Below are 25,639 nucleotides of genomic sequence, written 5' to 3'. Positions count from 1 at the left end.
GAGCTGGGCGGTGGTGGCGTACGCCTTTAATGCCAGAACTTGGGAGGGAGAGGCAGGTGGATCTCTGCATTTGAGGACAGCCCTGTCTACAAAAGCAAGTCCAGGACAGCCACGGCTGGTGCACAGAGAACCCCTGTCTTGAAGAAACAAGAAAACAAACAAAACAAAAATGTTTGACAATGAATACTTCCAGAAAGTGAATCCACGTAAAGCCAGTTGATAACGTGGGCTGTGAGAACTAAAGAGTAGCCGAGATGTGGTCTTTAAGGACTCCAGGCTTAAAAGCAAGCCGTCTCCACAGCAGACAGCACGTCAGGCTGCAGGCACAGCGAGGAGAGCATCCTGCTGACAAGCTTTCAAGACAAAACGCACAGAGAGCACAATGCTCCATACTAGTCTCGTAGTGAAAGGAGCAGTATTTGCAGGTACTCAATATAGACCTTCGGTGGCTGCTGGCATATGCAGCTCTGCGAGCAGTGCAGGAAGAGCAGCTAACACGGGCCTTGGATAAGACAGGGGATCCAGTAAAAGCAGTGCTTCCTGCATGCTAAGGCTAGCAGACACACCTGTGACCATATCCTGAAGAGCCTACTAGAGTTAGGTGAAACTAATGGTATAAAGGATGAGACTCAAAAACGCAGAAGTGGTACAAAACTGTGTGTTTTTGAGATATCTATAGATAACTTGTAAAAACAAAACCAAACACAACATTCCATGCAAAAATAATTTTAGAATGCTACAAGATGAATGTTTCCCTTGGCAATATGCAATATACATTGAGCATATAATTTGGTGAGAAGCTTTCTGCATAAATAATCTCTAAGCACATAAGGAAAGTGCTGGGTTAAATATTTTTCCATTAAACTTCCTTTTTTATGGAACATCTGTTGACAGTTCACGGACTAGATGAGGAAATGCTGGCTTGGTCAGTGGATGTAGAAGCCAAGAGAAAAGAAATATTTTAAGGTGGGGTTCACAGATGTGTTGCAGAAGAGAAACATTTGGCCTCTGGGTTCAAATTCTATCATTTAACTGCCAAGTAATGTCAACTGAATACCCCATTGTCCTCTTGTGCAGAGTGGGAGTCACTGTAGGGTACCCCAAATAAGGCTACAGTTATCAAGACAGAGTGCACAAAACCTGCAGGAGTTCAAGCCAGCAAACATCTCAGCATGAAGGAGGCAAAGTGGGCAAATCCCACCCCTAGGCAGGAAGCTGTTTGTAACTGACAGGTGGTGGGGGAGGGAAAGTCAGTTTTCTTTAAGGACAGCGGGTGTTTAAACCACAAGGGAGGCCTCATGTTCAGATGCAGAGGAACAGCACAAATCAGACTCTGTGTTTTTAGTGGCTTTTTCTTTTCTTCTTCTTCTTCTTCTTTTTTTAAATTTAAGATTTAAAATTGAGAGAAAAATGCTCAAAGAATAAATAATAAGAGGAGCTCAAATGTGAATCAACCCATACCCAGAGCTAGGTGCTGGCTATTCTAATTCTTCCAAACTCCTATTATTTTGAGAGAGGAAAAGTATTGTAAGGAAAATTTAAATTGTTAAAGTTATCTATGGTTTATGTTTTGATAATGTATATTGTATGGTATGGCTCCGTCAAGCTAATTAGCCAATCTATGACCTCACATATTTTAAAAACATGAATGTCAAAGAAGATAAACTGTGTTGAGCGTACCTTAAATCTGTTCAGTGTGAACATACTGGCTAGCTTTATGTCAGCTTGACACAAGCTTAAGTCATCTGAGAGGAGGGAGCTTCAGTTAAGAAAATGCTTTTGGAAGAGGCAAGCTGTAAGGCATTTTCTTAGTGATTGGTGGGGGAAAGCAAAACCCACTGTGGGTGGTATCAGTCCTGGGCTGGTGGTCCTGGGATCTATAAGCAGGCTGAGCAAGCCATATGGAGCATGGCAGTAAGCAGCACCACTCTGTGACCTCTGCGTCAGCTCCTGCCTCCAGGTTCCTGCCCTGCATGAGTTCCTGTCCTGCCTTCCTTTGATGAACAGTGACGTGGAAGTTTAAGCCCAGTGAATCTTTTCCCCTCCAAGCTACTTTTTGGTCATGGTTTAATCATAATAGAAATCCTAACTAAGACATGTGAGTAAGGCTTACCAGCAAAATGATAAGAGGTCTGTCCTAACAGTGCATCTAAGCAGCTATCTTACCCATGAGATCACCTCATCAGCAGGCTAAAAACTGGCCCCAAATTGCAATCTACTTAAATATATATGTATGCATATGCCTTCCTTATAGCACAGCACGAAAATGTACCCAACCCTGGGGGAAGCCATTCGACTTGGGAACTGCAAGGTTGGTTCAGCTTCTAGGCTCCTGGCTGCATTCACATACTGGCTGTTCTTTTATTAGTTTTTGTCAAGAGTCCTCATTAAGGAGAACTGGATCCTTGGGACCTTTCCTTATTCCTTACAACAGCATGTTTCTAAAAGTAATCTCAAAGTTAAATACCCACAACTTAGCAGTTTCCCCTGTCTCCTTAATTTGAACTTCTCTAGCTGGTCAATACATACCCTCTTCCTGCTGCTCAATTTAGGGTCCCAATCAAGCCTAAATACAACTTCGTAAAGCTCTAAGTTTCTCTTACTCCGGAGTTTTATTTTTTGGGTTCTGGTGGAAGGACCTTAAAAATCCCACTTATTTGAGAGTAAGTCTCATAGAAGCATCTGAAGTCTGGATTTGGGTGACTATGGTCATGGTGTCTATGGTCACAAGGTCCCCGATGACTGATTAGACTAAGTTTTGACAAGCATTAACAGGTACAATCTGTGTAACTGACAAATTAGAACCACACTTTTTGAGACAAGGTTTCTCTGTGCAGCCTTGGCTGTCCTGGACTTGTTTTGTACACCAGGCTGGCTTCGAACTCACAGTGATCCACTTGCCTCTGCCTCCCAACTGCACCACCATGCCCAGCTACAATGTAATTTTTTGACATATACATCCATATTGGGGTTTGGTCTGGTGCTATGCACTCTGATGCTATTACTGGCACCCAAGATGTGGCTGTTGTCCAGACAAGCACATTCTCAAGTATGCCTGTCTTTGTTGTATAAACCCTTGATCTACCTATTTAAAGCTGACTGGTTAACTATAAATGTAGAAGCTTGGAATCTTGCAGAAGAGAGGAGAGGGAGAGGGAGAGGGAGAGAGACAGAGAGAGAGAGGGAGAGGGAGAGGGAAGGAGGGAGGGAGGAGAGAGAGAGTGTGTGTTTGAGGTTAGAGAGCTTTGGAGACAGGAAGATCTTGTGAAGGAGACAGGTACAGGCGGAGGAACCAGGAAGAGGAGGTCAAGATGGGCTAGCACATGGCTGGATCGGCGTGGATGGAGAGAAGCAGCCCAGATGAAGAATATTAGCAAGTATTTTGGGATTACGGATGGGAAGCAGCCCAGATAGGAGTGATTAAAGCAGATGGCCTGGGATGGGGGCTGGGAGTGATAAGGGTGGTTTAGCGGGTTAATGTCTGCCTAGTCCCAGGTAAAATGAGGTTATTCTACAATATAACAGGTGTCTTTTATTGATAGTGGGTTAGGTAGTACTGCTGTAATAATTACAGGCTGTTTTTATAATAAGCATTATTAGATAGATTTTTCTACAGCACATACAGCTAACAGATCTGTTACATACTTTCTTTGTTGAGAACATTTAAGCTGTGATCAGGAATTTCCAAGTTGTTCTTTACTATGGAAACCTTGTGTAGTTTACTTCAGAAGGCATTCCTACTTCCTTTCAGATTGGACCTCAGTATCGTTGTGGCAATCTTCGTACCTCAGCCCAAGTGCTGGGATTAGAAGTATGTTTCACTATGCCTGGTAAACAGGCGACACTAACTAACCTACAGCCTTCACAAATCACCATTTGACTCACTACTTCTAATTCTGATCTCTTAAAATCCCATGTTAGACACTGCAATAGTTTCTCTGTGTCTGGCCAATTTCAATTAGCACACACACAGGCTCAAAGCATGCTGCTGCAAACAACAGTAGTTCGTGAGCGGACAGTATTGCATGGCGTCTAAATACATCTTCTTTCTCACCTGTCCTTCCAGGTATACGCAGGCTAACTACATGTTGCCATTATGAAAAAACATAAACTTGGAAGCACAGCTATCCCCTTGACAAGCTGACTTTATTTCTTAGAATCAGAAGCAGGACTGCTGGGCCATGTGTCTTCCACAATGGCTACCTTTCTTTAGATTCTCAACAGAACCCACTGTCACTCTACAACAGCCAGGCCAACAGGTGTGATGTGGCATCTCATCATTTTGAGTGCCCTCTCCCTGACAATTAGTACTACTGGGCACCATTTCATGTATCAGTTGGCTGTTTGTGTACACTCTTGTGGGAAGCAGTATCCAGGCCCTTTGCCCACTTTTGAAGTTGGGCTCCTTTCTTGCTTTTGGGTTCCTTAAATATTTTGCGTATCCTTTATCATATGTAGTCTGAATATATTTTTTTGTACTCTACAACACCTCATCTGTTGCTGAATCTTGCTTTTGCTGTCCCATCAACTTATGTAATTACTTTAGCAGCTCTCATGACCATTTCTCACTCATGAGGTAAAAACTCAACTATTTTATTTACCTGAAGTGGAGCTTAGGCTTTATTCTCCATTTCCAGAAAAGCGAACTGGAATGGCAGTGCACTTCTAGACAACACATTAGTACACATGTACACAATACTCCCTACCTCGCCCTTGTGCTTCAGCGTTCAGTAAGAACAGTCTTCTTTAATAAGGCCCCAGCTGTATGAGCTGCCTTGACTGCAGACCCAGGCTCACTTTCTACATGCTGCTGTAACTTTGAGAATCCTTCTCTCCATGGGACCCAGGTCTCTCTTAACTGGCAGGTAGGCATGGCAGTGGGGGCAGGGACACTTGGTCTTCTTGATTATCAATGGGAAGGGCTAGAAAATTCTTTTCAATGAAAAATATCAATGAAATCATATTGATACTTCCATTTCAAAATTTCTACCCTTCTCCCCCAGACAGTTTCTGTGTAGCCCTGGCTGTCCTGAAACTTGCTTGACAGACCAGGCTGTCCCGAAACTCAGACATCTGCTTGCCTCTGCCTCCAGAGTGAAAAGTGTGTGCTGCCGCCGCCACCACCACTACCACCGGGCTCCAAATTTAGTCTTAAAAGCTATGATCTACAATCTTTTGTCTAATAGAGAAGTTTTAGTTATTAGTGACAATAAATATTGTTTATACTTTAAACTATGTTCTTCTATCAATGAATATCTCAAAGTTTCTTTGCAATTACTGTTAGTCTTTAAGTATATAGTAATATATAATATATTCAAATTTCTAGCTTTAAAAGCTTCTTAAGGAGTTAAGCCACAAAGCTGATATAGCAAAATTGCTTCATTTTGATTGCAATTTTTAAAGAATTCTCTTGATTGTAGCCATGTATAAAACGTGCAGTTTCAAAGTCAAAACTAAAAATTAACATGCATTTTCCTATTCTAGTTACCAGTCCCCATAGGATAGAGAACTTACATTGTTTTTGTTTTTGTTTTTTTGAGACAGTGTAGCCTTGGCTGTCCTAGACTCACTTTGTAGACCAGGCTGGCTTTGAACTTCAAGAGATCCGCCTGCCTCTGCCTCCCCAAGTACTGGGGTTACAGGTGTGTGCCACCATGCCTAGCTCATTTGTTTCTTTTAAATTATAGTGTGTGTGTGCGTTTGTGTGTGTGTAGGCTAGCAGACAACTCTGAGAGGATTGATTTTTGTCTTCCCCAGGTAAATCGAACTCAGGTCCCAGGGTGTGGTGACAAATGCCTCCATCCAGATAACCTGTTTTTGATTTTTTAAAAAAGAAATTAAAACACTTTGTTTTGCATGTTTACATAAATATATACACGTTCTTGTTTTCTTAGATAACTGTTAGAACCAACCTACCAAAGTCATCAAAGGCTTAGTGGTATAGTGGTTTAAATAGGAATGGCCCCCATAGACTCGTGTGTTTGAATGCTAGGCCCATGGGGAGTGACACTATTAGTCTTGCTAGAGTCGCCATGGCTTGTGGGAGAAAGTGTGTCACTGCCGGGATGTGCTTTGGTCTCAGGTGCTTAAGCCCAGGCTCAGTAGCAGACAGTTCTTTTCCTGCTATCTGCAGATCAAGATGTAGACCTCTCAGCTCGTTCTCCAGCACCATGTCAAACTGCACACTGCCATGCTTCCCAACATGATGATAATGGACTAAACCTCTGAAACTGTAAGCCAGCCCCAATTAAATGTTTTCCTTTATAAGAGATGCCATAGCCATGGCGTCTTTTCACAGCAATGGAAATCCTGACTAAGACAGTTGGCTAACTTTATTTTTGCTATTTTGGAAGCTTGAAATTTGAGATGAATGTACTGGCTGGTTTATCCTAACTCTCTGCTTTGCAGATGGCCTCCTGAGTCCTCACATAGTCTTTCCTTTGTGCACAAGCACCACTGGTGTTATATCCAAATTTTTATCTCTCATAAAAACAAGTTAGATTTGATTAAAGCCCATCCCCAAAGGCCTCATTTTAACTTAATCTCCTCTACAGAGACCATTTCAAGTGCTACTTGAAAATGTGACTTCAAGAGAGAAGCAATAGCTATTTCTTATACACAATTTATAACTTACCTTTTTTGCTAAGTATGTGAGTATATTCTGGCATCACTCCATAGCAGCATATGGAAGTTTTCTTCACTATTTTCTACAGCTTTGTAATAATACTTACTGTGTGGACAGTCTACTTTATCAGTCAAGCCTCATATTGGATGACACCGGGTTTCTGCCTTACAGTGATATGATAAATGACCTTGGACACATACCTTTTGGTATTTTTGTCCTTGGATCTTTGAGATAGTCCTAAAACCAGGAATGCTAAGTTAAAGGGTAAATGAATGAATATTAGATTCAGCCAGATCTTCTCAAATTCACCTCGGCGCAGATCTGTATCACCCAGAGAAAACTGAGTGCACCTTTTTGTTTGTTAGCAATGTATGCTACCAATTTCTAAATCTCTGCTGACTCCTGCCACAGGGGGACTTTTTTTTTTTTTTTTTAATTATGATGATCAGGTGGTCCCTGTAAGTGCAGACTGAGTATCCTTCCATGCCCAGGGAACATTTTAATTTCTGAGAAATTTGATGTCACTTGAACTGCCTCTTTCTAAGCAAAGCCCACTCTTCTTCTTCCTTCCTATGCTCTTTAGTTTCACACTGACATCCCTGTGCCCTGCCTTTCTAATGTACCAGGCTTGCTTATTTGAATGAGATGCCTCTTGTAAGTCTCAGATTTTGAATACATTGTCCCATTGGTGGCTGTTTAGGGACGATTAGGAGGTTAGGCCTTACTGGAGAAAGAATGTCACTGGGGGTAGGTTTTGATGTTAAAAGGACACACATCCTTTGGACTTAGCTCTCCCTGCTTCCTGCTTGCAGATGGAGATGTGAACTCTTGGTCTCTCACTGCCTGCTACCTTGCCTTCACTCCACCAACTCTCTTAAATTCTAACCCCCTGGAACCTAGGACCAATGAAGCATTTTCCTAAACACCCTGGTCACGGTGTTTTATCATAGCAACTGAAGAGGAACTCAGATAGTACGTAGTCTCAGGCTCCTTCAGTTTGAAAAGCCCTCTCTTAGATTTTGAGAAGTGTTATATATATTTCTTCTATTAAAATTTCCTCCTTTCTTTCTGAGCTCTAGTGAAATCTCTTGGATTGGTTATCTAACTCTTCTATGATAAGTTTTTCTTGTACTCTATTTTTTGGAAATTCCTTTATTCTCCAGTCTAACTACAGTTATATACTGCACATGTGCACTTACATATATGTGGGGGAGCAGTGTGGTGGAAATGGATTTGATCTGTAAAGTAAACAACTCCAGATTGGCTTTTCCTCAACCAATGATGATGAATGAGCAATGAGACAAGCACAAAAGCATACTGACGTATTCCCACAACCTGCCACCTACCACTGTAGATACAATGGACAGGACTCAACAACTACAAAGCTTTTCTCCCTATTACTTTTCGGCTGTTGCTCGTTTAAAAAGCCAGATCAGAGCACAGACACCCATTAAACCATCTGAGATGTACCATGATGGGTTTATGACGAGAGACAGTAACATGAAGACCTGTATCAGAAGATGCCACTGTGCCCAACCCTGGTGTCAGGAGTCAAGGCAGAAGCCATGAATTCCCCCTTTTTAATGCCTTCCTTAGTGATTCTTTGCTGCTTTCCTTTAGATGTGGTCTTTTAGATTTTTTCCCCTTCTTTAATAGCTATTTCCTATTTGCTATATGATGGCACAGTCATTGCACTAGAATATGACCCAATTAAGGCTCAAATGTGAACAAAATGAAAAGCGAACATGACTTAAATGAGGAAAGACAGCAAGAAGTCACGGTATCACTCTTGCAAGGATTCTGTGGCCAAGTTTGGAATTCTACAAGCATTTTGCTTGAGACAAAGTCAAGGATTCAAGCACCACCTGTATCTTTGCGCCCAATACTTGCTGGACAGTTGCTCTCAAGGCTGGCATGTTTGTGTTCCACCCAGCCTGATAACACATGTCAGGTTCCTTACTGGAACCCCGTTAAGCTTTTTCCAGACAGTTGACCCTGAGCTTACCAATGATCTGCAGATCAATTGCAATGGGCTTCTTCTGCTTCCAAAGCTCAGGAATCAGCTAGATGCAGATTTTCACAGATGCAAACCCTTAAGAGGCCTAAAGCCCACAAAACCAGAAATTGTTTTTGCTGATCATACTGGCTGTGGTGGTTTGCATGAAAATGGCTCCCACAGGGAGTGGCACTATTTGAAAGTATTAGGCCGTGTGGCCTTGTTGGACGAAGTGTGTTCCTAGGGGTGCGCTTCGAGGTGTCAAAAGCTCACGCCAGGTACAGTGTCTAGCTCTTCCTGCTGCCTGCTGACCCGGATGTAGAACTCCTAGCTATTCTGAAGTACCATGTCTGCCTACCTGCTACTGTTCTTCTTGTCATGATAATGGACTAAGCCTCTGAAACTATAAGCCAGCCTCAATCAAATGCTTTCTTTTGTAAGAGTTGTCTTGCTCATGGTGTCTCTTCACAGCAACAGAACACAGACTAAAGCAAAGCCCATCCTCTTGACCCTGAGAAAATAGTGCCTTTACCTGTAGCTGGGAATCTGCCTGCTAGAATCAGCTAGATGCAGATTTTCACAGATGCAAGCCCTTAAGAGGCCTAGAGCCCTTGGAATTCTACAAGCATTTTGCTTGAGAAAAGGTAAGGACTCAAGCACCACCTGTATCTTTGCGCCCAATACTTGCTGGACAGTTGCTCTCAAGGCTGGCATGTTTGTGTTTATCAGGTTTATCAGGACCCAAGATGCAGCATTCCCCTGAGTTGATACCATTCCATGCAACACTGGACGGGCTGTTCTAAATCTAGGGGAATGCCAGCATGTCTGCTGTGGTGTGGGTGACACACAGTGAGCATTGTGGCCATTTGTTTTCTTACAAGTCCAAGGTATGGACCCCTTGTGGAGATCAGTAGCTCAGTAGGGCCATAAGAAGTCAGATTAAGACTGAGGACCACCTGCAACCCCCTAAATTTCCATTTTTACAATTATTTTTTCTGTTCTCTTTTTATAGAATCCCTTCTTTAATTTCTCAAATCTAACCAAGTATATGAATTTCTTCTAGTCCATAACTGACTTCTCTGAGGCCAGGTTTTCATTTTGTTTGTAACTTATTAGAATTGCAGTAATAATAATAATCTTATAATTCAATTCTTAATTAAGAACAGACAGATTGATGATATCAGTTTCCTGTATGCTCTAGCTCAGTCTCCTTGCTGGACGGAAATTTTCCTTGAGAACTTCATGTGTGGTCAGGTGGGGTGGGGCAGGGCAAGGCCATGCAGTGTAAGAGTCTCAGTTGTTAGGCTTTGTGTTAGGACAAGAGACGGCTGTCAAGATTGTGGGAATTCACAAATGCCAGAACGGGCTTTAACCTAGATGGCAACATCTGGTCTGAACATCAGGCTGGGAAAGGGGGATAGCATGCCAACTGGTGCAGACTGCTCCATGTATAAGACTTCAATTAATCTTTTTTCAGTACTCCTCCTCACGCTTCTCATCCATTGTACCTGCCAATTCTGGGCCAGAGTCTCTTGGGATTCCCACAAGCAGGCTGGTTCCCAGATCCCTCTAGTTCCTTCCCTAGCACATTCTGAACTGTAAATCTTTCCACCTCTTCTACCCGTCAACATGTTCCCATCTGCCTGTCTTCTAGAAATTCATGGAAGGCTGTCACTGTTGCTTAACACCCTTCCTCATTGCTATTCTCCCTCTATTGCTTATATTATGTCAATTACATTAATCAAGTAGGGTCCTGGAAGGGATTAGGGCAATCTAATGTTCAGTCCTTCCTGAATGTTCTGGCCACTGATTTGCTAGGAAGAAATATATATATGCATTACTTATAACTGTGTTTCTTAAAGCTATAGTTAAAAAAATTTTTTTCAACAACTGATATGCATACCTTTGAATGAACACAAATATACTTTTAAAGGAAGATAATCTTTCATCATTTCTCTAAGCCTTAAAAAGAAAATAAATCAGGAAAACTTACAATGTCTTCTGACTGTTATGACTCAGTGGTATCTGTGCCAATTAAGGACAAGTAGCCCTTTTTGTTTTGTGGAATAAAAAAGAAGTTCTTGGAATGTTTTATGTGGGTTTCCTGAGGGGTGAAACTGACTAACTTTGGAAATGTTGACTTAAAGGGTTTTAGAAGATATGTCCAATAGGCAGATGGATAAACTTACAAGTCAAGAAGACTTGGTTTTAAAACTTGGTCATTAATAATAACCATGTTGCTTATGAAGTCACCAGAAAGAAAATTATTTAAAAGAGCAGAGAGTAGAGTAGAATTCTAGGGACTACATATGCTAAGATGTGTGGCTAGCTAACTGGTTAACTGGTTAAGTGTATGCTAAGCCCACAGTGACACACCTGAGGGAGTTGGCTTTCAGTCTTTTCTTCAGACATAGAGACGAGACTCTGTGGCGAGAAGTCCACTAGCAGCTGGCTCACCCATCCCTCTGTGAGATGGCCATTTACAAGCAGAGTTCAAGGACGCAGGGGCTGAAGGCACCCTCTGTGTCAGGCTGCTATCATCATGCTGGCAAGGTGCAGCTGCAGACTCTGGAGCAGCTCTGAGCGCAGGAAGCATGTGGACTCCTCCATAGGAGATTAGTCCTGCAGCCACTTATTTGTGACAGCCATTTTGTCACCATTACAAATAACAGGCAAAGTTTGGTGAATGTGTACTTAACAAATTGGCTAGTGTGGCCGGACCTGACCTGGGAGAACTGATAAAGCAACCAGAGTGAAAACAAATAAATTGTTGGCTGAATATTTATCGGTTAACCAAGCCTAGAACCCATGCCTGAAAGAGATCTACAGCTGAAGATGGAGCCATCCTGTGTTTGGATCATGGCGCTAACAGTGACAAAACAAGATACTCACGCAACTTTCTTCTCAGAATCATAAGCATTAATAAAAAAGGTATGAATATCCATGAAGGATTTCAAGAGCTGGGCATGATACTTAAATTCCCAGCACAGGGAGACTGAGGGACGAAGATGGTGAACCCAAGGCCAGCCTGGGCTACATAGTGAAACACGGGGAAAAGGGGGATAAGGAGAGAAAAGAAAAAAGGTAGACTACTTAAGATGAGAAGCAACTCCAGGTGTCTACTGTGTACTGAGCTGGGTGGCATTAAAGATGAAGCAGAGGCAGGCCTAGCCTCAGCTAATTAGGAGAGCAGAGCTCCTTGCATGCTCCTCTGACCACACAGAGACGACACGTACCTACCACTACTTCCCCGCTTCCTTACCACACAGAGGAAACACAGCACACCACGTATGTTATACTGTGAAAGTCAGCCTTGCCTGTTTCTTTTTAGGAGGTGCTTTGCTTGTACATTTTCGTTCTTGACATTTCCTCCTGTTCGCGTTCTTCTCTTTACAGGGCTTAGCTCCTGCAGCATCTGAGCTGCAAACATCCTCTTCTGCAGAGCTCATCAGCTGCTATGAAGGAAATCAAAGTAAGGGCACGTAAAGCGTGGTAGTCCCCTTTCATCCCACGGCCCAGGTTTCACTTTAGCCTTTCTTCCTAGGATAGGCCCTTCCTGCCTGGCCCCCACCTTCAGTGCGCAGTATTAACAGCCAGATAGTGCCTGCTCTGTCACTGAGCCACACCACCTACCTACTTATACATGCTCCATCAGAGGTATATTAACTCAAATTAAAAGAGGGAATTACCATTGCCCAACTTATCAGGCATAGATTCAGAAGGATATTGTATTAGGAAGATAAGTGATTTAAGAACTAGTAGCTTATTAATTCATCAGGCATTTACTTAACTGTTACTACCTTATAACAAGTCATGGGCAATAACTTAGGCTAGAACACAGGATTTTCATCCACTCAGTCAGGTGAAGGCCCAACAGTATACGTATGCTATAGACAAAAATCCAATTACATGTAACTTAATAAACAAAACAAAAGACCTGCAGCCAATGGAAGTGATACAGTGTAAGTTGAATGCCACCAGTGAACACAAACTAAAACATGGTTTAAGAAAGCATGTACTAGCTGGGTGGGGGTGGCGCAGGCCTTTAATCCTAGCCCTCAAGAGGCAGAGGTAGGTGAATTTCTGTGAGTTCAAGGCCAACCTGGGTCTACAGAGTGAGTTCCTGACAATCAGGGTTATACAGAGAAAGCTTGCCTTAAACAAACAAACAAACAAAACAAGACAAAAAAACAAAAACAAACAAACAAAAAACAAAACAAAACAAAAACCAACCAACCAAAAACCAAACACACACAAAAAGAGAAGGCATGTACTTTGTTACTTTTGGGCTCTTAATTATATGCATATCTTTTCCACATTTACAATAAAATTCAGTCATATAGATCCAAAACTAAGCTAACACAGTAGCTTGCCTTCCATAGTAACACAATTCTGAAGAGAAGCCCTTGTTCCAGTGGATGTCCTTCTAGTAGGATTCAAATCAAACCAGCAAGACACGACTCTGGGTTACACCCAAGGAAGACAAAGTACTAATTCTTAACGGCACTCATCAGAGCAAAATTTTTCTCCATTACCATGATCATGAAAATTTAATACAAGTACTTACCTGTCTTCTGTGAGAAATCCGTGTTGGTCTACCAACACCACAGTTTTTTTCTTTGTGGTTGTTTAAAGTACTGCATGTGTCAGTGTCTAATAACCAAGAAACAAGCAAAATTAGGCTCTTGGCACAAAATGAACACAAATCACATAGTTAAAGACTGCATAGTGTTTTTTAAGTCACTGTTGCTTTTAAATATATTTAGATAAAATTAACAAGAGCAATGAATCCAGAGCAATGTTTAGAAGACTTCACATTACTGAATATAACAAAATGAGTAAAATAATAGAATAAACACAAAGGAAACAACTGTACCTTAGACATGTCTTGACTTTTTTAGTGACACAAATGAAGGGCAGTGTAATATGTTCAGAATTTAGAACATGATAGACTACTGTAACTCAGTAATTTACAGCTTTAGATTCTATGCTCACAGACCCACGCTGTACCAATAGGAAGACATCAAAAGGTCTCAGAAGGGAGGACACATGAATAAAGGTTCATAATCCACGTACTCACACTATGGCTTTGTCGGCTAAGTCTAGTATGTCATAAAAATCAGGGGGATAAAAATCTTTGTCGTATCATGATTATAAAAAACATATACTTGGGAAGTATATGCACTGCAAAGGCAAGTTAATGGTGGGTAAAACTTGTAGCCATTTAGGAATGGTCCTTACAATCCAAACTATGTCAGCTGTGCAAATACAGAAGAACTCTATTATTGATCCTTAACACGCTAAAAGATCAACAGCACTGTGTGTATCAACTTGAAGGAGAGAAAACCAAGTTAAATGTGGGTGATTACCAAGTATGAGGCTTGCAATAGGAAGAAGTGGTAATTTCACACATAATACTATTTGGTTTTCTTAAAATCAAGAACATATATGGTTATACCACATGTAAAAATTTAAGAAGAAAGAGATTAAGTTTTATGTGCTGAAAACAAGAATTAAGGGGCTAGGAAGGTAGCTCAGTGGTAAAGTGCTCATTGAGCATGAGGACCTGAATTTGGTCCCCAGAACCCATAGAAAAAAGCCAAATATTGGGGGTGGAGAAACGGCTCAGCAATTAAGAATATTTGCTGCTCTTACAGAGAACCCAAGTTCAGCCCTTAGCACCCACACTGGAAGGCTCACATCTGCCTGCCCAGGGGGAATCTGCCATCCTCTTCTGAGCTCTGCAAGCACAGCATGCACGTGGTATACATACACAAACATAGGCACATACATATAGAATAAGTAAATCTCATATAAAAAATAAAAAGAACAAGTTTTAAAAGAGATATGATGCCAGTGCTAGGAGGCAGAGCTAAACAGATTCCTAGAGTTTGCCAGACAACTATCTTAGGTTAAGGAGCAAGCTCTACACTAATGACAAATCTGTCTCAAAAAAGCAAAGTAAACTCTAGGCAAGGCTGTGCGCGTGCCTATAATCTCAATGCTATGGGGGAGTGGAGGCAGGACGATGACTAGGGCTTTCTGGACACCAGCCTAGCTTCAGATTCAGTAAGAGATCCTGCTTCAAAGGAGTAACGGCAGAGAGTGACAGCACAGGACAGATAATGTCTTCTCATCCCCTGCGCGCACACTCCCCCACACCCACACCCACACACCCCAACAAAATGTAAGCACAAATAGTACCTGGAAGAGTATCAGAGAATGAAAGTTTAGAAGGACTCAGAGTTGCAAATGATATCTGAGGTGGTTCTATGTTTTCCTAAGCAAAGGAAAAAGGACAAATTAGATACCCTTAAATTCAGTGAATATGTAAATGATGTGTCCCAAAGAAAAACAATGCCTTCTTTTTTAGGAGGAATTTTAGCATAAAATGAAAATAAAATCAATAGAAAAACAAAGATAACTCTCTAGCACTGAATGGTCACAATGCAAACACATTTGCCAATTGTAACCACCCCAAGTAAGGGGTCATACTAACCACTGACAAACTACTTTCAGCTTATTTAAAATCTACAAAGCAAATTAAAGAAACTCATTAAGAAACACCATCTAGTACTGCAATGTTTTTCAATGAAATTTATGGTAAGATGACAAAACAAGTAAGAATTCAAAGCTTTCCTACATAATTGGCAGTAAGTAAGACAGCAACAGAGCAACTACTGTTCATTCACAGAAAAAAATGACCATTTGACGAAATTGCCCCTTCTTACCCATTTGCCCACACTTTATTGGAACAAATGCATTCCTGCTTGACTGATGGTTGGCGGTCTTTGTGTTTCAAAGACTGTATCTGGTTTTTCTGAGCTGCTAAAATGACAGCATGAGTTGTTGATGAGGCACTACTGTCCTTGAACACGTTTCAGGATATTTAATATTATCTCTCCTTCCTGACTCTGGTCATTTTTCATTGTCTTTTTTTAAAAATTAATGTGTTTGAAGGTTTACTAAAATGTGTCTACCACTGTGTGTTTTTTTTCCCAATCTTACAAATACATTATTTCATTTCCAAGATTGCTACTTTTCATACATTAATGTCTTAGACAGCTGAGCATTTTTTTAGTGATACAAAAAGGTATATCTTACAGCCAACAGTGCTTAGAGCTCATGAAAGTACTAAATGTAATTGATAAAAAAATTTTTTTAATGTACATGAGATTGAAACGCGCTATGTCCTCGGGCCTACCTCATAATTTCAAGTAATGATTTTCATGCAAATAGTGTGAACCCTAATGGAAACAGAAGTACTTACAAGATTCTCCTCCTGGTCATCAAAGTTCGGCTGCAGTAACTGCAAACCAACTGGTGACTGCAGGGGACTAGGAGCGTTTACGCTTCTTTGCCGGGCAGGTGTTCCTCCTTTACACAACGGTGTATTGGGTGGTAAGGATTCATCAAACACTTCAGGGCTTAAATACTCTCCAAAAGTAACTCTCTTCCTCTTCCTCTGATTCAGATAGTCTGGTGTTTTACAGTTTTCCTTACCTATAGACAGCAAATGAGAAAATGTTAAAAACAAAAACAAAAGAACCAAAACCTAAGCTGTTATTCTTATCAAGAAGGCACTGACTAGCATGTTTGAATATGGTATACTCAGCTGCTATTTGTATAATAACACAACTTGTAGAGAACATTCAAATGGAAGAAAACCATACCCTCAACTAAAACAGTACTGACTTTGTTAATAAAATCGGAGCATTTCAAGTTCTCTTCAAGTTCTGCTGTTGAGTAAAACTTGGCAGGCAAAAGACATCACTTCTCTCTGTGGCTGCATGGTGCTGGGAGTTAAACCCAGGACGCCATCCGTGTCAGGGAGTTCATCTACCACTGAGTCACACACTCAGCCCCAAATCAATCATGAGCCTCTCCAAGGACACCTGCCCACCTCCTTACCCTCTTTCCATTGCCAAGGAATTTCAGAAGCAGTGAAGCAACAGCTGACTGGCAGGAACCCGATGCACTATATATGGCTTCTGAGTACAAAATAATACCCTTAGCTTAAAAATAAACACGAGTAACACACCTGCTCCTTGTTCTTCGCAATAGCTGGAAGGATCTGGGATTAGATGAGCCCCACCGTTGCAGAGGTTGTGTTCCTAATCAAAATAATCACCAATCAAAGATTTTACTTTTTCCATAATACACAAAGTCACTAAAAAGAATAAGACTGCTGAAAGTTTTTATAGAGTACCTTTATTTTCTTAATTGTTTTGGCTTAGAACACCATGCTGAAAAGGCCCAAGGGAAAAAACCAGGTTCTCTTATCTTTTATTATTTCTTAAAATACTTATTTTTATTTTAAGTGTATGAATGTTTTGCCCGTGTGTATATACGTGTACCACATGTGTCAGCTGTCTACTGGACCCCCTGGAGCTGGCATCACAGACAGGTATGAGCTGCCACATAGGTGCTGAGAACTGGACTTAAGTCCTCTTTAAGACTAGGATGTGCTCTTAACTGTTGAGCCATCTCTTCAGCCCCAGCTTGTAGATTTTAATAAACAGTATTGTAGGCCAAAATTCAAGAAATCTCTGAGTATGGGCAAAAGTCACCTAATGTTTGATCTAAGGAAGATTCAAGTACTAAATTTCTAGTGTATTTTATCAGGCGTCAGATCAGGCCCGAGCATGAGGCCTGCACTAACATCAAAAGAACACGAAGTAAATGCTATCAAGAAGGGGCTTCTCCTGAAGCATGAGAACAGCACCTTTGGTAAGCATGGGCATTGCTGCCTAATTACCATGTTCTTGAGGAAGAAGTAAGAAGGGAGTCTGTGTCTGTCTGTGTATATCCACAAGACTACAGAGGACACAGTATCGAGAAGAGATGGCATAAACCCATAGCCTGGCAGGAGAGGCAGGCCTGCAGCAGTTCTAAGTGCTCTTTAATCACCACCTACACTTCAGCCTCACGCAGCCCCTTGCCAGGCCGTGGTGTTGAGCCCCGCTCAGATTCCACACTATAACTACCCCAAGAACTGCTCTGAGTAGTTCTGCCCCAAACAAGCCTCCTAACCAGCACCTAATCACAGAGTTGGTCCTCCCTCCAGGGAAGCGCACATTCCCTCCCCAGAAGGGTGGATACGGACAACAAACGACACACTATTACTGTCTACATGCCAAAGGTACTGAGGAAGCGCTCAAGCAGGCCACCCAGCAGCCCCCTCTTGTCTTGGATTGCGGCACTCACAGAAAGATGGCTGGTTCAAGAGAGGGGCTGACTTAAGTGATTGGAATGGATTAGGTCACAGGCTGAGGCACTCATCACAAGCTAATTTGGTAATGCAGTTAATTATACTTTACATGAACTTTTAGACTTATATCATCTCCCTACAATGAATTTTGAATACTACTGTAACAGTACATGAAAATAGAATCAATCCCAGAATAGTACCGTGAGTAATGCATGTTCCTGTACACACCGTGATGGGTGAGTCTCAACTACTGGTCTGAAGCAAACAAAGAGGACTCTGCACTCTTTACTTTAGGAAATGAACTCTTACCTCTCTGTTCTCTGGGAACAGCCTACCAGGTTTCTTCAACACAGAACGAAGAACAAAGGTCTTAGCAGAGGGGCTGCTGCCCCTGCACACAGGAGTCCCCGGAGACCTGGTGACAGGGGCTGGGCCTGAGCTCAGCTCTGCTGCAGGTGTGTCAACTGCAACAGTGGCAACTGATCTTGTGCCCTCTACACAGTCAGCCACTCCAAGTCCTTCAGGGGAAACAAGAGAGGAGAACTCAGAAATCTGCTTCTTCTAGGCACACGATACTCAGCACACTGGCAGAGGCTGAAACACAGAATTTAGAAAGCCTGCCAGTAAGCCCAGCGCTCAGGAGACGGAGGCAGGACGGACGGACAATTTAAGGCAGACGAGGCTACACAGTGAGACCCTGTGCCACAAAACCAAGCAGTAGTTGTACAGCTCAGTGGTAGAACGCTTTCTTAATGGTTAAAACCCTAGCAACAGGAACTGAAGGAAAAAGAAATTCAGTCCTAACACTCTCCCTGCTCAGACACTTCATCTGGGCATGAACAGACAACAGAGAAGTAGCACTGGCCACATATTATAGTACATGTCTATCGCAGGTAAAGAGGATAAGAGGTACCGGCTCCTATAGAAACATAGGTCAGAGGGTGGGAAAAAAGGTCAGGAATGAGCCTTGTACTGCTAGCATACCTATTACTTGCAACATAAAACTAACCTGAGCCAAACCTGATAATGAGCCATTTTACTATTCACGATGGACACGGTGGGCGAGAGAGGAAGGAAAGGGGGGGGTAATATCAGCCCACACAGAAGCTGCCCCCCTGAATGTGCATGCTCCACACTGGCAAATGCAAGGAGTCCAATTAAATATGAACTCTACCCACCAGTGAAGCAGCACATCTGACCATAAAGGAAAAGCCCTGTATGGCGCACACACCAAGACATCCTTTGTGCTGTATGAAACATGCTCTAACCATCTACACCAGTGATTCACAGCCCTCCTAATGCTGGACCCTTCAATATAGCTCTTCAAGTTGTGAGGACCCCAATCATACAATTATTTGTGTTGCTATCTTAGACTGTCATTTTGCTACTGTTAAGACTGGCAAGGGAAGAAGGTGTGTTGCAGCCTGGTTGATAAGGGGAGGTGCTGGTGTGGAGTGACTAAGTGGCAGTGCAGCGCCACCTCGCACGGAGGACAGAGAGCTACTTAACAGGACTTTCAGCCAGAGGGTCAAGATGCAGGAAGTGGGGAAATCAAGGAAAACAGCAGGTGCATCATATAGGCTGCTTCTTTTTTAAAAACGTTGTTTAAATTTGTGTTGGTGTCTATGTGTGTAAGTGCGCATACGTGTAGGGGTTTGCGGAGCCATGAAGTGCCAGACTGCCTTGAAATTCAAGTTATAGGCAGCTGTGACCTACGCAATATGGTGCAAGGAACCATTGGAGCCTCTGTTAGAACAGCAATTGCCCTTACTGGCTGAGCCACCCTACCAGGCCCTAACAAAGGGCCTTCTAAGCCATCTGACCCATGGGCACGTTTATCACATGACCAGGCGGTTTAAAATAGTAGACTACGTTAGCTAAATACCATTGCTCACAGCATCCCCTTTCCCCTGTTCATCCTAGCACTTCTGGGCAGGTCAAACATAGTGCTCCAAAGGAACACTGGTCCTTATTATGGTGCTACCACTTCAGACGGACTGTAGAGTAGGGCATCACGAAGCCTCATGATCACTGGGCAGAGAACAGCCAAGAAGGTGGTGGTACCTTGTTTTATCTAGATGGCAAACATGTAACCTGGCCTTGTGCCTTATCTGTGTAAGCAGAAATCCACCCATCCACCTTAGAATCAAAATTAAAATCCAGGATAGATATTCACTACAAGAAAGGCAAAAATTTCATTCTGAAGCTCCAGAGAGAAATTTAAATCATTAAGAATATAAACAAACAAAAAATGAGAGAACAAACAGAGTAGAAATATCTGTATATGTTCAGTAAGTGTAAAAACCATTTCTTCTTAACTTAAATGAAATGTTTGATGGCTTACAGCAAAAATGATAACAGGCAAGGGGTTACAACCAAGTAACTGTGCATGTCATCCATTAGGCAAAGGACTGTAAAAGTCACAGGAAGGAAGAGAGGACACCAAACCACAAGATATGCAAGCCTGTGTTTTATGTACTGCTGTATATATGGCCACTCAAAGGCCTGAGAAGAACATGTGCTGGAATCCCAGAGCAAGCGAACAGGGGAGAATGAGGTGCAGTTTTAAAGATAGCAAATACTACACATTTTTATATAAATGTATTAGTTTGTAAATGTGTTCTTTGAGAACTCCAAATCTACTGCATGACATGCATGGCCACAGTACTGTACACACACACACAAACACACACACCACACATATGCCCTGATATAGTTTGAATGAATGTGTCAAAAGTCTAGCTTTAGGGTGGTGCTCTTGTGATGTTCTTAAAGGTGGTTTTACCTTTGAGAAGTAGGGTCTGAGAACCTTTAGGAAACAGGGGCACCACTTAGAAGGCTATTAGAGGACCTGACTCTTAAGTCTCCACTCTGACATATGCGAGTACTTTTCTCTGCCAGCCATTTACACTGGAACATGCCTTTGTCACTAGACGCCCCAAACAATGGGGCTTCTTGATCTTGGCAAGAAGTGAGAGTGAACAAAAATAAATCTTTTCCTTTCATTAAAAAAAAAGCAAATAAAACATGATTCTTAAACAAATGAAAAGAATGCATTTGACAGAATAGTAGATATAAATTAAGGCCTATCAATAGTTACTTGAAACCTTAATGGACTATAACAAGGCAATCCCACACCTGGGTCACAATACCTATGAGGTAGAGGCTAGACAGTGAGTTGAAAGCCAACCTGGTCTACACAAGACTGTCTGAAAATCAATAAATCAATAAATCAATAAATAAACAAACAACAAAAAACAAAAACAACCCACATAGATTGTATACAGTGTTACTTCTAACAAAATATGCTTGCTAGTAATCATAGGCACTACTCCTCTCCCTCCCATCCCTGCCCTCCTGTGACAGGATTTCCTTGTTTCCCACGCCAGCCTGAAACTCTCAAATCTCCAGCTTCAGCCTCCTGGGTGCAGGGATTACAGGCGTGCACCACATACCTTGCTGGCCCTATCCGTGTATTACTATCATAGTAATATATATTATTTTATTAGTATCAATTATTTCACCAATTTGGAAAGGCATCACTAATTGTACTGTAAAAATTACAAAATGCTTATTGACTTATTGTATGTGATTTTATGATGCACGTGGACGTTAGAGGAGAGTTCCTGAGCATCAGTTCTCTTCTAGAGAGCCACGTAGGCTCTAGGGACTGAACTCAGGTTGTCAGCGGCACCCGCTAAAGCCATGTAGCCCACCTAATTCTTCGTGACAGCAGTAAAAATAAAGGACAGTCATAGCACAGTGACCCCAACACTCCCACAACCCCTGTGACACAAGAACCACTTTCACTTATTCCAACTGTCTATGAATGGGGCAACCTGTGTTTGCATAGAGGAAAATATATACTTACCATGTGAAGCTTCCGTGAGCTCTGGAAGGGGAGCAGCCATACATCCAGGCTGGGCTGAAGCAATGTCAGGTGACTTCTGGGAGAAAGGAAGAAATAACAAAAGCACAGCATCTATTATGAACAGTACTGCTGGTGACACCTTTATGGAGATTTGAACAAGCACTGCGGATGACTAAAAATGTGTTGTTCAATTGGTCTCTTTATTAGCCAGCAAGGGCAAAGAACACAGGGAACTAGCAACAAGAGTATGCATCAGAGTTGCCTCCTGAACACGCCACAAAATGATGTTCAGTCCCAAAGGAAAGTTTATGGTATTTACTTTTGTTGCCCATTAAAGTCTAGACAGCATATCTACATTAACTGAGAAATCATTTATCCTTTGTGACTGATATCCAATGCATCAAAGTTCTGGACAGAAACAATTTCTATTGCTCCTGCCAAACAATTATTTTGTATTAGCTTGAATAAAGCCGCGGGAGCTGGGACTATAAGCCAGTCTACGACACAAATGGTTCTTGTGTCACCGGGGTTGTGGGAGTGTTGGGGTCACTGTGCTATGACTGCCCTTTATTTTTACTGCTGTCACGAAGAATTAGGTGGGCTACATGGCTTTAGCGGGTGCCTGCTGACGACCTGAGTTCAGTCCCTAGAGCCTACGTGGTTGGAGAGAACAGATGCTCAGGAACTCTCCTCTGGCCTCCAAATGCACTCCATCAACTCACTGAAACTAAGGAGCCTGGAGCGACGAGTCAACATGCACTAGCTCAGGCATACGCTGCATCTGAGTAGCAGAGATGGCACAGGCTAGACTCCAGCTGTTGGCCTGGCAAGATGGCTCAGCAGGCAAAAGCATTTGTTCTACAAGCCTGACGACTGAATGAGGTCCTCAGAACCCAAAGTAGATGAAGAATCAACTCCCGAGAGCCGTCCTCTGACCACCACGTGTGCACCACACCCCTTCTTTACTCCCCTTCACCCGCAAGCAGTAAACTAGTTGCAGCTGCAATGGTGTCAGATACCCCCTCTCAGGAATAAATGAAAACCCTCTGATCACCAAAGGAAGACACCAAGCAAGAAGAAAGGGTCATGTGATTGGCTTTGCATCCACAGCTGCATAAAGGTCACCAATCCCAGAAGCAGACTTTGTCTTACTTTAGTGAAATTCATGTAGTGAAATTCATGTATGTTTGTCTGTGCCTTTCCAGAATCCTGACAGACGTTAGGTTGTCGCAATTCATAAAAATTCCTAATGCCACTTGAAACAAGCAGAGGCGCAAAGATGGGCTACAAGAAAAGTCTGTTTCCAAGGCAGTCTAGACAGGCTAGGTAGGCAAGGGAAATGTAAGGTGGACAGACCTGGGCAGGTAGGCAGCCCCTGCACCCGCCCCCCCCAACTCCCTAGTTTCAGCAACTGATACTGTAGATGTTATCTAAGGGACCTGTGTTCCCCGAATGGACAAAGAGCTATCTCAGGGCACAACTCAGACCTGCAGTCAAACCATCACCATGTAGAACACCTTATACAGAAGATCCTTGCACTGTATATTCTCATGAAAGTAGTCAAAAACAACCAGCATCCCAAACACATTCCAAACCAACAGACAACACAAGTCACACAATTACCCACAAGACCCACACTCTCCTCTAAGGACCACAGCAACAATATGGTAGACTAGGAACTAAGATGACGGCTCCTGACAGTCTTCAAACTGCCTGTGCAGGAAGTCACAGCTCTGTTTCTATGTGAAAAGCAATCACCTCAGCAACATCTATGGAGGCGCCCCCAGCACACACTTGGTCAGCAAACACCTGCTCATGCGCCACTTTCTCTTTGGCACCGCTGAGATGGTCATCGGGGCTGTCGTGGGAGGATATTCTCCGTCGCTTTGAAGATGAGTTTACAGGGAACCCAGACTGCTGATATTCAACAAGACCTTCTCTTTTGGCTATATGCAAAAAACAAAATGACATGGAAATAATTTCTCTTATATTTATCATTAAAAATATCATCCGTTATAACAACATAATGCCAATTTAGTGTTTGTATGTATATTATCAATGAAAACAAAATTCTGCTACTCAATTTCACTCAAAAAGGAAAACTCAAAGACTGGTGTGGTGGCACAGACATGTAGTGCCGGCACAAGGGAGGCTGAGAAAAGAGACCAGAAAGTGTAAGGTCAGCCTGGTCTATAATGCAAACAGGAGACCGGCCAGGGCTGCACGGTGAGAGCCAGACAGGACTGCGAGGAAAGAGGTGCTGCTTTTACCTGCCCCTCTTCACCCTCCCTGATGACTGCAGCTCCTGGGTACCCTCTGTAAGTGCCATGAGAACCAGCTTCCTCAGCTTCCCAACTTGGACTGACGACCAGGGTCTCCTCCAGGAATCCCCTAGGCCTTCAGCTCCACAGTAGTACTGACAAGGCAGGCAGGCTTGTGGACTGAGCAGCCATCGGGCTCTCAACTGACAGGGTGCAGCCAGCAACTGCTGTTATCCAGCCCATAGCACGATGCCCACCCAACTAGTCCCCATTGCAACAGCTACTCCTCTCACTGGCTCTGTTCCTCTAGAGACTCCTTGGTGCATCTGGCCTGCAAACCACATGTAGGCAAAACCTGAAAGACACAGCTATGTTCTAGTATTGTTCTAATTGGACTGCACTTGGTTTTTGTGGAAAACAAAACAAAACACACACATTCAAACTCAGAAAATAAAACCCACAAAACCCAAAAGAAAACACAACTGCAATGTGTTTGGTTATTTCTATGTACAAAAGGATTTCAGTGGCATTGTAATTATAATAATGACATAAAAAATTTTAAAACAATTTAATAGCTAAGTTACAAGGTGCAAACTAGGATATCTCAGTGGGTCCTGTGGTGTGGAGCAGATGGACTTGGCTCTGCTGGGTAACTACGGTCGACTGTATGAAATATCAGAGAAACAGGACGCAGAAGAGCCAATGTTTTGTCAAGTTCTGGTGTTTAAAGTACTCTATGAATGAAGGGTAGAAATGACTAAAAAATAACCAAGTGGGTTATATGGACAGTGAAGAACACAGCAGACTATCAAGACATTAATCAGACTAGAGAAATTCGTGGCTAACATCTGGGCTGGATATTTACTATTCACATACATCTTTGCAAAGGTTTAACAATAATTCTATAAAAATCAACACAAACCTAAATTTGCCACAAGCCCTACTCAAAGCCTGAATCGAGCTAATTGGCCCTGGCCTTTTAAAAATTCAAAGCAATTATAACTACGGAAATAAAGGTATAAGCTTCTCAACAGGAACTGCAGGGCCTGGGTGTGACATAGCTGTAAAGCATCTGTCTAAGACATTGGAGGCCCCAGGCTTGACCCTTAGCAATACCAAAATAAAGTAGATAAAACTAGAAACAAACAAATCAAAACCCTGAAACCAGAAATCCAGATTTCTGTGTGAAATACTGGAAATTTTAGATATTACTCTCTACTTATAGAAATAATTATGCTCTGAAATCGTTGCTTTCACCTTGTGGAAAAGAATCTTTTTCTTATCATAGCAGCTTATCTTTATAGACAGAAAAGTCAGCCCAGTGACTCCCCTCCACTCACTCCAATCTGATGTCTGAGACGCTGCTCCGTCTGCCTCTGAGGCTGGGGGACAACCGACCATCTTCTCAGTTTCCTGTATAGAGTGAAAAGCTGACCGAAAAGCAGCCATTCGTTCTCTTAAAGCACTGGCATTCCGTTTTAGCCCTGGGCTACCCTGTGAATGTCGAAAGCACAGAGACATTATAAATCAGCTTCTCAGCTGGGCCTGTCACCACCGACTCCAAAACAAAGCACGAGAAAACCTTATGAAGGCAAGCCAGTGATCGAGCCTCCGTTCCTCAGAATTACATATACCCTGTCTTAATATTTGCTGTGCCGTCACCATCTCAGTGCTC

The 25,639-nt window shown here is 42.4% G+C and overlaps 1 protein-coding gene across 5 annotated transcripts in view; it reads right to left on the bottom strand.

The window, feature by feature from the left end:
* CDCA2 (cell division cycle associated 2) overlaps positions 1 to 25,639 on the bottom strand; it is a 38,367-nt gene that overhangs the window by 4,546 nt on the left and 8,182 nt on the right. For 2 of the 5 annotated variants that reach the window (XM_084766990.1, XM_084766993.1), the window contains 9 exons: positions 25,305 to 25,458; positions 23,462 to 23,649; positions 21,704 to 21,779; positions 18,142 to 18,350; positions 16,663 to 16,735; positions 15,892 to 16,124; positions 14,826 to 14,901; positions 13,189 to 13,274; positions 11,939 to 12,076 (listed from right to left, as the gene is read on the bottom strand). In XM_084766990.1, the coding sequence (XP_084623116.1) occupies positions 11,939 to 12,076; positions 13,189 to 13,274; positions 14,826 to 14,901; positions 15,892 to 16,124; positions 16,663 to 16,735; positions 18,142 to 18,350; positions 21,704 to 21,779; positions 23,462 to 23,649; positions 25,305 to 25,458 (1,233 nt within the window). Of the gene's footprint in view, positions 1 to 11,938; positions 12,077 to 13,188; positions 13,275 to 14,825; positions 14,902 to 15,891; positions 16,125 to 16,662; positions 16,736 to 18,141; positions 18,351 to 21,703; positions 21,780 to 23,461; positions 23,650 to 25,304; positions 25,461 to 25,639 lie in introns of all 5 variants that reach the window. The other 3 variants (XM_084766992.1, XM_084766991.1, XM_084766994.1) reach the window with 3 other exon arrangements.

The sequence above is a fragment of the Acomys minous genome, assembly GCF_964271855.1.
Source record: "Acomys minous genome assembly, chromosome: 18".
NCBI lineage: Eukaryota > Metazoa > Chordata > Mammalia > Rodentia > Muridae > Acomys > Acomys minous.
This window is presented reverse-complemented; position numbering and strand designations above follow the sequence as displayed.